We start from the raw sequence: 12,026 nt of genomic DNA, 5'->3' as shown, positions 1-12,026 counted from the left end.
CTTGATGTTCATCGGCTCCAGATGATGGAAGTGAGACATTTCCACCTGCGAGTCCAGAGAGCCACACTCATACACCTGCCTCTGCATCACCTGTACCCGAGGTAGGCCTCTCTCCTACGCCTCATCCTCCTCACAAGACAAGATCTGAAACAGTGGTTCAAGCACGTCGACGACTCATTGAGGAACTATAATGTTTATATGTAATATTTGTACTTTTTATTTAACAAAGGGGGAGCTGTCGTGTCTTGTGAATATGGATACGAGGACCCTTCTGGGCCCTGATGGACCCTGTAGGAAAATGGTGTAATCGGTTGTGTGTGTCTAATAATGTTTATGATGCAGTGCGTGCAGTTAACAGTTGCACTCTGAAGAATAAAGACGTGCACTACAGAGCTACGCATGTGGCATGCTCATTTGCATGCTGACGGGCTGGGGAGGGCGCGACAATAACGGGAATGAAAAACAGGAGGATTGATTACGATGGGTGTAGTAGTGTCGCCATGCGACATGCTCATGGCTCATCAGTGCAGACTTTGAACTTCTAATGCCAGGAATTGTGGATCAGACATGTAGGATGGGCCAGACATGAAGAGAAACTACGGAAAGCAACAAATATGAGGCCATCATTACAAAACTTAAAACTTCGGCCACAGACTGAAACTCTGCCTGAGCGCCCTTTGATGGTCCCCAACTCATGTATTCACATAGAATCACAGATGTGCATCTGTAAAGCTGAGCCATATTAAGGTTTACAGGCTAAACGTGGGAGTGTGGGAGTTCTGTTCCCCTTGTGTGGAATTCTACACAGCGTAGCATTCCACATAGGGGAATGGAGCCCCATGTACAAATTCCCATTTCATCTTGTGAAGTGGTTCTCTTGGCGGTAGTACCTTTATGTCAATTTCTATTGTGGGAAAGGGCTTGGTCAGAGTTTGAGAAACTTCCAAGGGAAACTACATCTTGGAACAGTGCTACTGGAGCAATTTTCCACATGGGAGTGCTGGCCTTTGGCGACACCACACAGATGCAATTGGAGTTAGCAAAACCGGTGTCACTGAGTAAGTGAGCTCAGCAGAGTACATAAGCCTTCCAGGGGGGCTAGATGGATTTTCAGGACCTGGAAAGTAATACTTAACAGGATCTTCAAAAGTATGTATGTGCACATTAGACACATTTTGTGCTGTGCTGAGTCTGCATCCTTTCACACTTAGCCTCACTGCGCCCTGAGTGTATTTCACCCAATCTCTTCACTGCGTAAGAATGGGGAAAGAAAGCCACTGTTTACTGGAAGGTCATGAGAGGCTGCACAAGCTCATGCACTCTTCATCCAGTGCAGCTATCTCTTGTTAGGGTGCCACGAGGCTGGTATTTTAGCTTGATGGACATTGTTTCTATGTTAAGGCCCGTTAAAGAAAAATGGGAAAAATCAGCAAAAGGTGGTATTTTTTGCTTTGATATATAAACACATACAATGGGAGATAGAATCTCTTTAAAAGTATTTTAGATGTGTTTGCAGTAATTATACATGATCAGCAATGTAAACAAGAGCAAAACTAACAGGTAAGAATGAGTATAAAGGATTTTACAATAAATCGTACTAAAGTCCTATTTCCTCTAGGATTCCCAACATATATAAATGTACAATATTTTTCTTAGAGGGTATCAACCCTACCATTGATGCATATGGAAGCGTCAAAGCCCTTTTAGTTTTAATTCAAAATGATCATCAGTGTTGGAAATGGCTCTTTTTGCAGGGTTACGCCAAACTTTTTGCCTTCCTCCTCCTCGGTTTTTGATTTCGGTTTTGCTGGTTTTAGGACTCTGGACACTTTACCACTGCTGACCAGTGCTAAAGTGCATGTGCTCTGTGTCTAAAATATAATGCCATTTAGTTTCTCCATGAGTGGCATATTTGATTTACTGGTAAGTCCCTAGTACAATGCACTACATGTACCCAGGGCCTGTAAATCAAATGCTACTAGTGGGCCTGCAGCACTGATTGTGCCACCCACATGAATAGCCTTTCAAACATGTCTCAGGCCTGTCACTGCAGAGGCTGTGTGTGCAGTTTTAAACTGCCACTTTGCTGCTAGCTTTACTGTGTTGGCCTGCTGCTTCTTGCCTGGGAGTTAAAGAACTGGGCTTCACTCTCTACATCCTGCAATTCTAAGGTTCTCCATGGGCTTAACTGAGCTTACCTCCTGTTATTGAAGACTCAGGTAAATCATAGACTGCACCTGCATGTTGCTACCAGCACCTGGGCTCCTCTTCTGTGGACCCTGCTCTCCCAAGTGGTGCCAAATCCAGTCCTGTGCCCTTGGAAGTGAAATTTTGTGCTGCAACCAAGAAGCCGACACATCGACTCCAAAGCATTATTTCAGAACCAGCGCATCCCTGCGAAATCGATGCATCGCTGCTGCCTGCACCGAAGTCCTGGACACCGCTTGCCAACTGAGTGCCGCAACAACCTCGACTTTCAACACAGCCCGAATTTGCCACAGCACCTCAACAAATCTGCTGCTCTGTGAGTCTCAGATACCGCATCACCGACGTCCGTGGTGCACCATCCTGAAGCATTCCTGGCCCTGCGTGGCTTTCGACTGACGCATCACTTTCTGCCCAGCAGTTCGCCTTCAACACTGTGGAATTGACGCATTGCACTCTTGACGACGAATCACCGACACTGCACCGCCTTCAGAAACCAAAGCCTTGCAATAGGCGCATCACCTGCACCACCTCTATGAACTGACGCATCACCTGCATCCGCAGCACATCCTCTCCGTTGCGCACCTCATCATCCCCAAGCATCGACGCATCCAAGGTATTGTCAGCGGATCTGCATGACTCCTGTATTCGTCCCGCGCTCCATCACGGTCAAAATGAACTTTTGGATGTGCCCTGGTCAAGCATGACTAGATAGCTACAGTCAGAGCTATTGACTTCTAAGCACTGCATGTGAATTTAATCTTGTAAAATTCATTTCTTGACTTGTGTATGGTGGATTTTTGTCGTTTTTATCTTGTTTTAGTCAGATAAATATTGACTTTATTCTAAACTGGTGTGAAGTACTTTTGTGGTGTTTTCACTTTGTTACTGTGTGTGTGTGTCCACAAATACTTTACACATTGTCACTTTAGTTTAGCTTGACTGCTCTGTGCCAAGCTATCAGAGGGGGAACACAGGTAGACATTTAGTGTATACTACACTTACCCTGACTAGAGTGGTGGTTCCTACTTGGACAGGGTACATACCTCTGCCAAGTAAAGACCCCATTTCCAACGTTGTTGTTCAGCAGTGGGGATAGGACTTGTATTTGTGCATTACATACAGTGATTGGTGTACACTAAATTCATATCTCAGATAATTACATACCAATATACAATTTTTTCCTCTTAGGTAACCTTCCGAGTTTCTGCAACAACCATGGATCAATCTTGAGAGCCAACAGCCGTACCTACAGCACTGGAGTTTGAGCTTGATGGCTGAAGGATCCAGCATTTCCTGTGAGGAGGCGCAGCCAGCCTGAATGGAGAAAAAGCTACCTCCAGAGCTGGCAGAAGTGTTTCTTCTCAAAGGTCTGTCCCTGGAGGAGCTGGAGGGCAGACAGGAAGCCAGGAAGCTCAAGTTGGTGCTGGCTAAACTCAAATGGGAAATGGGAAAAAGGAAATTGGATATGGGGGAGAAGGAAATGATTTTAGCTCATAAGCTCAGGTTGAGAGAGCTGGATTTAGAAGCCAGGATGGCTGAGTACATCACTGATGGTTGAAGCGAAAGTACCATGTCCAGTACTAAAGAACAGGCCTACATACCCAGACACTTGGTGCCTAACTTCTAGGAGAGGGGTGACATACACCAGTGGTTTCAGGCATATGAGGTAGCCCTGGAGGTGCCCAGGATCTCTGAGGAGGATTTGGGAACTGGCATAGGGAGTCATATTCCTTATAGTGGGAGGCACACTCTACTGGCCCCAGAAGACAGTGCCCGGGAGAGGATTACCCCCATGGAGGAAGCACTAGTAAGGAAGTATGGAGTCACCCCAGAGGAGTGTAGGTTGAGTTTCAGGGGCAGTCATATATTGTCTCACCAGTCCTGGGGGGATTTTGTGGGGTACTTTTTTGAGTCACTGGATGGTTAGGTGAAGGATAGTATGGTTAATACACTTTAGGGACTGTACAATTTGATTGCTAGAGAGCATATGCTCAGTCACTGTTTTCCAGAGCTACACAACCACCTGTTGGAGTGTAAGTTCTCTGACTCCAGGGAACTTGCAAAGACGTCTGATCTCTGGGTGAGTGCCAGAGGGTCTTGGAAGGCATTTGGGAGTTGGGAGTGATCCTAAAGAGAGTGGCTCAGGTTCCCCCAAACCGAGGGCAGGGGAAGTTCACAGTAGCCGAAAAAGATCTCAGTGCAGTGGGATGGGTAGTAGGTCCCAGCTCCCTTCTCAGAGTAGGAGGAGAGGTCAGGGAGGGCAGAGGCCCTGGATGCCCTATATCCAATCCCAGAGCCTGGATAATTCCCAGAGGGAACACCAGGGAGGGAGCCTAGTCTGTACCAGGAGACCATACATGGAAGGGGCTCTATACGGTCAGGAGAGCTTGGGGGACTGGCACAAGCATGCCATTTCTGGTGTCTGTCTGTACCACTTCACAGAGGAGGGTGCAGAAGTCCAGATGGAGGAGTAAGAGAGGGAGACAGTCCCCAGTGGGAGGACCAGTGGGTCAGGGGTTGCCAGCGCTGAGGTCAGCGCATCTCAGGACTGATCCTGATGACACCACTTCTGGACTGGGAGGACTCCATGCTCTGTCAGATGGACAGGGGTTAGGAGACCATTGCCAGGCAGACTCTTACACAACACCTAAATAATGTGTTTCCCTTGGGGGGTAGGGGTACTCTCCCGAACGGCCTGACTTGCCAGGCACCTTTTCAGCCTTAGGGTACAGAACCTAGGTTGAAGGACCAGTCTCAGGCTACGCCCTGAACTAAAGGAAGGGTGAGTGGACAAAGGGTGCCAGTCACCTAGGGCTACCTCCCGCCACTCTGAGAAACCAGAGAGGTTAGAGAGCCCTGGATGGCCTGGGGCCTGGCTCTTGTCACTGACAGCTGTCAGTGGCCACTGTTGGTTTCTGTCTTTGTGGTCAGAGATTCCCCTGGGTTGGGGACAGAAGTCAGATCCAAGGGAAGGAATAGGCCACATCACATTGTTGGCCATGGTGGTACTGTCTGCCAACTGGGATGCATCTATGAGCAAAGTGAGGCTGGGTGCTGCACAGATGGGGACACATTGCCTCATAATTCTGAAGTTTAACACTGTCTCCGATTCATTGAATTGTGAGTGCTCTGTTGAGGTAAAGGATTAGGGTGTCATAATTGCAGGGTCCCTCCTGCCCACAGATTGCAAGGAGCCATTAACAGTTGCAATGACTAAATTGTGGCTGGACTTCAGAACAAAATTGTAATGAGGAAGCATGAAAATGTAGAATTGATGTTGTAGGGTTGTGATTCCACATTTATCTTAGATGTGTTCCTGACATATTTCATTTAATCAATGGACTCCTCTTCTTCGCACTTCCAGATCAATATGTGCCCATGCTGCAGGAAAAAAAGATCGAAAAAGCAAAGTATGACAGGGGGTTATAGGAAGCAATAGGCAAGCTTGTGAAGAGGGAGCCACATGCCAAACATGAGGTGTTGTCAGGGCTTTAAGTGGGATGAAAAAACTGGGGGGTCTCTCAAAGGGGCGTGGTCAATGTAATTAAGGGCGTGGCTTAAAAACACGTAAGCTAAAAATCTGTGTTTAGCACAGTGTCCCGCCCGACTTGTATTTTGCTGTTCCTGTCATTGCTTCCACATATACGATACAAAAAGTAACATCATACCTACACGTCAGGACTATTGGCTTTGTCAATGATTGTTAGTTGCATAAGATAAATAAGCATCAACTATGGCTTGTATATAATATTTTAAAAAACTTCCACTTAAAGCCCTGGTGACACCAGGACAATGTTGCTGCTCCTGAGTTTCAAAAAGAGAAGGGAAATCCAGAGAGAAAATGACTCTCTTTAAAGGATTTCCCTTCCTCTACAACGCTCACCGATGTGCCTGCTGTTACTGCAGTCCAGAAAAAAAAACACGGACCGCCTGTGCGAGGGCACAACACAGAGCCCGATAGAGACCCGTTTCGAGGCCCCCTTAAAAAAAACTGCCGGTGCTCAGACCCGGTGAGACCTGGCTCACTTAAAACCCTGGGTGTTGTGGATGTCAAGAAAGAAGCAGCACACAGGTGAGAGAACAAAAAAATGCATGTACAATCATAGGGCGTGGAAAGAAAAAACATGTCGATCCTGATGTGAAGCTATTGAAGGATACGAGACATCCCGTCCAAAGGATGATAAAAAATGTATGCTCCAGGGGAGGGACAAACAAAAAGAGGAAGTCAAGATATCAAAAATGAAGCAAACAAGAGCGATCGATATGAAAGCGAAGCAATGGTAAGCTATGAGCTGCCCCAAAGCACACTCTAAGTATTGGTATTGTTCATAGGTGGTCGTCGACAACAGACAGCGAAAAGCTGTCGGCAGGCAAGAGCTAAAAAAAGGCAGCCAATCCCAGATCAACTGAGAAAAAAATCCTGCTTTAAAGTTAGAAATTCTCTGCACTCTGAAGTTTTTTAAATGTAAGTATTGTGAATGCACCAATTAAGTTAGAATTGTGTAGTGTTGTGTACTGCAGCTAAAAATCCTATGCTTGATTGACTGATTCATTGATTGATTTAGGGATTTCTATAGCGTGCAGCTACCCAATGGAAAAAATGAGGGTTGTCCGATCTTTGTAAATTCATAGATGGTATTTATTTAAGTAGTAATAAAGGAGAGCCCCACCAGGAGCAGTCTGTGCTCTGCTCAGCCCATACAGCAACTGACTAAATCATACCAACATTCTAACCTTCAACATTCTAAAATACACACATCCTGGCTGAGCAGCATACTACATCTTCTCCCTTCCTTGCAATGAGAAAGGAGATTTCAAAGAGGCACAACAAAAGGTTACGATCAAAGCGTAAGGTGAATAAATCTTGAATAGATGTGATAAAGAATACATTTTACAACATGTAATGAGATAATGATAAGTTTTTTTAAACATGTAATGAATGGGTAACAAATTTTGAAACTTTTAAAAGAAAAGCGCTGAGAAAAGCACTGACGTATGAAAGACGAAAGCAAAGCATGGATAGAAAAGGAACACAACCCTTCTTCCCCCTTTAATGGAGACAACAGATGTGATTAAGATGAAGTTGTAAAGAGAAGAGTGATGTAAAGAAAAACAAGCAAAGAAATGAAGGAAGAAATTTGCGCAGCAAAGGTAGTGCAAAAACATGAAAAATAAGGAATTGGCCAGACCATTGTGAAGGTGGCGAGCAGAAAGGAAATGGAAAAGAACAGTAAGTGCAGAAGAAAGAAAGGAAAAGCACTTTAAAGGCAAAAGGGAGGTGTGTGAGGTACACCTAGGTGGATTTTTGAAAATAAATCCACTAGACAGTTGAAAAATTTTAAATCACATACAGGTACCATGTAGGGTGAAAATACAAACTGTCTTACATCCCATGAAAGGGGATATGTAAATGAAAAATAAGTAGCGTGTAAGCTATCGCGACACGTGCCTTACGGAAATTCTACCACAGGGGTTTAGAAAGAAGGCACTGTAAAGTACATAAATGGTAACATAATGTAAATAAGCACTGTAATGTAAAGTTACCTTGAACAATGAAAATTCCCACAACAGTTAGGGTGAAAGGTGTGCGGAAGGGGCACACGGCACAATGTGCTACATGAAAATGTGATACGGATGTGGAGGAGGACCACATAAAGCAGTAAAATTTCACTCAAATTGAGTGGAAGGTGTGGGAGGTACCCACACAGTACAAAGTAAAAATGTAAAATGCAAAATGGCCATTAAAAGTGGATGTACCAGAAATGATGTGATGAACAAACATGCGCATGCAAAAAAAAAAATAATAATTATAATGCAATGTGTAAAACAATGAAATGTGTCTGTGGGTGTAGTTTAAAGTACCACACATGTAAACGTAGAAAGTGCAACTGGCACTCAATAGGGAAGTATGTAAAACAATGTAATGTGTCACTAGATGTGGCTTGAGGAATCAGATATGGAAACCGCAGGAGAATAAACTGACATTCAGAGCAGAAGAAAGTGTGGAAGCAAACGCACGATAATAGGTAATATGAAGAGGCTTAAGGAGTTGGTGTGGATAAAACTGCCACACAGTAAAAAACATATGATGTGAACAACGTAAATGTAGAACTACCCCTCCCCCTTTTTTTTTTTTAACATGCTACACAGTAAAAATGCAATTTACAGTAACAGCGCTAATGACATGTTAAGGCAAGTACATGAAAATGATGTCAAAGTCATGAAAATAGTAAATGCCATATGGTAATGATATGAGCCTTGCAGGTAACTCCAGGCGAGGTTGAGTCTGATGGAATAACTTCAATTTAAAATAACAGAAGGAACACTTGAACATATGCATTAAATCAGCTGGAATTTTGTTTTCCTTGAGGAGATGCGGTGGGAAAGATAACCACTAGATGGCACTGTTGGAAAAGTTAAAGTACAGTACTTCGAGCGTGCCGAAAAGGTGTATAATATGGAGTTAGAAATAAAGAAGGTTTCGCAAGCAGGAAGTGCATCCAAGGCTATAAATGACTGTCAAAAGGAAACGGCAGATCAAAGTGGTGTTGAAGGTTCCCACAGAAGACGGCTTGTCTCATTTACAAATGTGAGGAGGCAGCATGTTTAAAAATAAAAAATAAAAAAATGAAACAGTACCTACGGAAGATCTATTAAGGCGCTCCAATGTCCTTGGGTAAAATCGATGTGTAGGTAGAAGGCACGCCGGAAATCCGTGGGAGGTTTGGATGGCAAAAACGAGTGGCTGACACCGAGAGTAGTGTGCCGGAAGCTACACATGAACTGATGGAAGGCACCAATACTAAAATGGCGGCACGCCGACGTGAGAAATGCCGGGTGACTCCAGGCATCACCATGCTTCAAAGCGTAACTAAGTGGAAGAAAGGCAGGCTCACGTCATAGAGGACGATGATGAAGCATCGCAAGAGCACGGGGCACAGGTGAGGATGCACGCGCTGAGTATATCTTCACGGTAGGCAGCTCGTGCCAATTTAAAAATTAACGGTAGCAGTTTAACCGTCATTACAGGAGCATACAGGGGGCAATATGTAAAATACACCAAGTACTCACAATTAGTGCCGAAGTGAGCTACAGTCTTAGTCACCGCAAAATACTTCTCCACAGTAGCGAACTTGCGCTGTTTTTGACATGACTGGTAACTGGGGAGGTTCTGTGAACGTAGCATGAGAGAAACAGCCCTGATATCGTCGTTGCAGGCAGTAGAGAGGAAAGCCAGGCAGGGACTGGTGCACTGGTGTTGAGGGCGACAGGTGTCGCAGGAGCTGGCATGCAGGAAGGAACTGGCATGCGGACACGACAGGAACTGTGGGAAGGAACTGGAAGGCAACAGGATCTGCAGGTAGGAAGTGGCACTTTGGAGTTGAGGGCGACCGGTGGGAGGTCACTGGTGGGGCTCGTAGTGCCAGATGAGTTGAGCTGCTGCTTCAGAATTTTTGTATCTTGAGGTAGCTTTATCTTGAGGTTTCTTGGAAGTTGAAGCGCAGGGCCTTTCCAAATCGTCGCCAAATGTAATGGAAATAAATGAGGGTTGTCCGATCTTTGTAAATTCATAGATGGTATTTATTTAAGTAGTAATAAAGGAGAGCCCCACCAGGAGCCGTCTGTGCTCTGCTCAGCCCATACAGCAACTGACTAAATCATACCAACATTCTAACCTTCAGCATTCTAAAATACACACATCCTGGCTGAGCAGCATACTACAAAAATGTAAGTATTGTGAGTGCACAAATTAAGTTAGAATTGTGTAGTGTTGTGTACTGCAGCTAAAAATCCTATGCTTGATTGACTGATTCATTGATTGATTTAGGGATTTCTAGTGCGTGCAGCTACCCAAGGGTGACCAGACACATGAAGACCCCAAGAAGGACAAAATCACATATTTTTTTTCAGACTGCAGAACTATTACGCAAAATTACAGTATAGCATGAAAAGTATTATATTGACAGAAATGTTGGACTATATGCCAATAATATTACACAGTATGGTGGGAACAATTGCTGGTTAACCTACGCCAAATGAATGACTGCGGTATTAAACTACGGTGGTGCTGCGTGTCATGGGAAAAAGCAAATACAGACTGTTGATACACAATGGAGTTGCACAATCAACATATTTACTGTTGAGTCTGATGAGTGGAATTACTGATTTGTTTCCAATCACATGAGGTGGCACCCCCAACTAGTTTTAAACGTACTGAGTGGGGGGGGGGGGGGGGGCGGAAATATCCATGATGCCAATGGACTACTATGCCGAGGCTGTCATCTTGGAACACGGTTGCTATGCACAGTGCCTGAGACAGTCACATAGATTAGGGAGTCAGCAACAATGACATCCTATGACTTTATGCTCTTTTGCACATTATATAAGGATATAAGGGCCCGTTTTATTAGGCCAATTTTGAAGGAAATTTGTCCTAGTTCGCATCAAGAGGGTTTTAATTATTTATTATCTTTATCTTCGGTTGCCATCTGTAGTGCTGTGCTTAATTTTAATAGAAGTGCATTATCAATTAGGAAACAATATGAATTGTGTTAGGAAATCCGGGTAATGCGATTGAACGGTTTAAATCCATGCAGTTATTTTCGGATAGTGATAGAATACGCTGAAAGCTTAAGATCATGTTTTAAAAAATTTATATTGTGAAATCTAAATATTTATCCACCCCAAATATTGTATTGGGAAATGTTAAAGATGTTTTATGTATGATGCTTACTTTTGAATCAAATAAAGTTTATTTGATGATGGTGATGACATCCTATGACATCCTATGGAAGGTTAATAAAACAGATGTCATGCCTGAAGAATGATGTATTACGAGAGAAACAACTCTGGACCTTCAAATTGAAAAATGTGTCTGGCTGTTTCCTAGAAACAAATTAGGAAAGGGCTGTTTGTGTGAAAGGGAGATGAGTCGGAGGAGGGTTCGTAAATTTTCAAGATAACACTCTTCTGGTAATTTTTTCACGATTTCACAAAGGCTACTGAGCTATAGATTACAAAATAATGCAGTTAGGTCAAATTAATGATACGTTTGGTTAGGTTCATGCCTCCTCTTGGGGTTGATGCCACGGTCAGAGTTGACTGCTGGCTGACCGAGTAAAATTCTGTAGCCCCCGCTGGGGTAAAGCAGCCACAGACTTTGACTGAAATGATGGTTTGTGTGTGCAGTCCTGGGGCAGTGATGGGTGAAAATGCAGCCCAGCCACAGTGCTCTCAACTTCAGCACCGCTCTCTGGAGATTGAAGCCTCTGTGAAGGAGGGCCATGGGTCTCCACCACAGACCGTGGTGGGTGGGTGGGTGGGTGGGGGGTGGGGGGTTGTAGAGGTTGATGAAGATGAAGACTTGGGTGGTCTTCAAGCACAAGGACCAAATTCTGCTCTTCCAAAGACTGGGCCAGTGAAGTATAGAGTCTAGGATTCAACTTTCTACCCAAGAGTTGTTTTTCACCTTTTTTCGCATTTAGAATGAGTGCAAACTAGCCTGATGTCAGATGGCAGGTGCCACTAATATGCAAGGAATCCACTGTGTGCATGTAGTCATTTAATTAACCATATCACACTTCTAAAACTGTAATGTACAAACCGGTCCCCATGGTTGGCATTGAGCAGTCCTCGGTAACAGAGCTCTTGTAACCATGGAGCAGATAAACATGTTAAACAATGCATGTGGACGACACAAGATCCCTCCCAGAGTGCCTTACCGGATCTGCATGACGGTCTGCTCTAAAGTTCGCTTCAGAAGCTCCTGCACGTTTCGGATCAGTTCCATTTCCTGCACAGACAAGCAGAACTTCAAT

At 44.3% G+C, this 12,026-nt stretch overlaps 1 protein-coding gene across 1 annotated transcript in view; it reads right to left on the bottom strand.

Moving 5' to 3' along the window:
• Positions 1 to 12,026, bottom strand: part of TEKT4 (tektin 4) — a 104,281-nt gene that overhangs the window by 85,548 nt on the left and 6,707 nt on the right. The window contains exon 2 of the mRNA XM_085629334.1: positions 11,931 to 12,001. Within this exon, the coding sequence (XP_085485460.1) occupies positions 11,931 to 12,001 (71 nt within the window). The remainder of the gene's footprint in view (positions 1 to 11,930; positions 12,002 to 12,026) is intronic.

Source organism: Triturus cristatus, chromosome 10 (genome assembly GCF_964204655.1).
Source record: "Triturus cristatus chromosome 10, aTriCri1.1, whole genome shotgun sequence".
Classification (NCBI taxonomy): Eukaryota; Metazoa; Chordata; class Amphibia; order Caudata; family Salamandridae; genus Triturus; species Triturus cristatus.
Note: the sequence above shows the minus strand (reverse complement) of the source record. Positions and strands in the feature narration are given on the sequence as shown.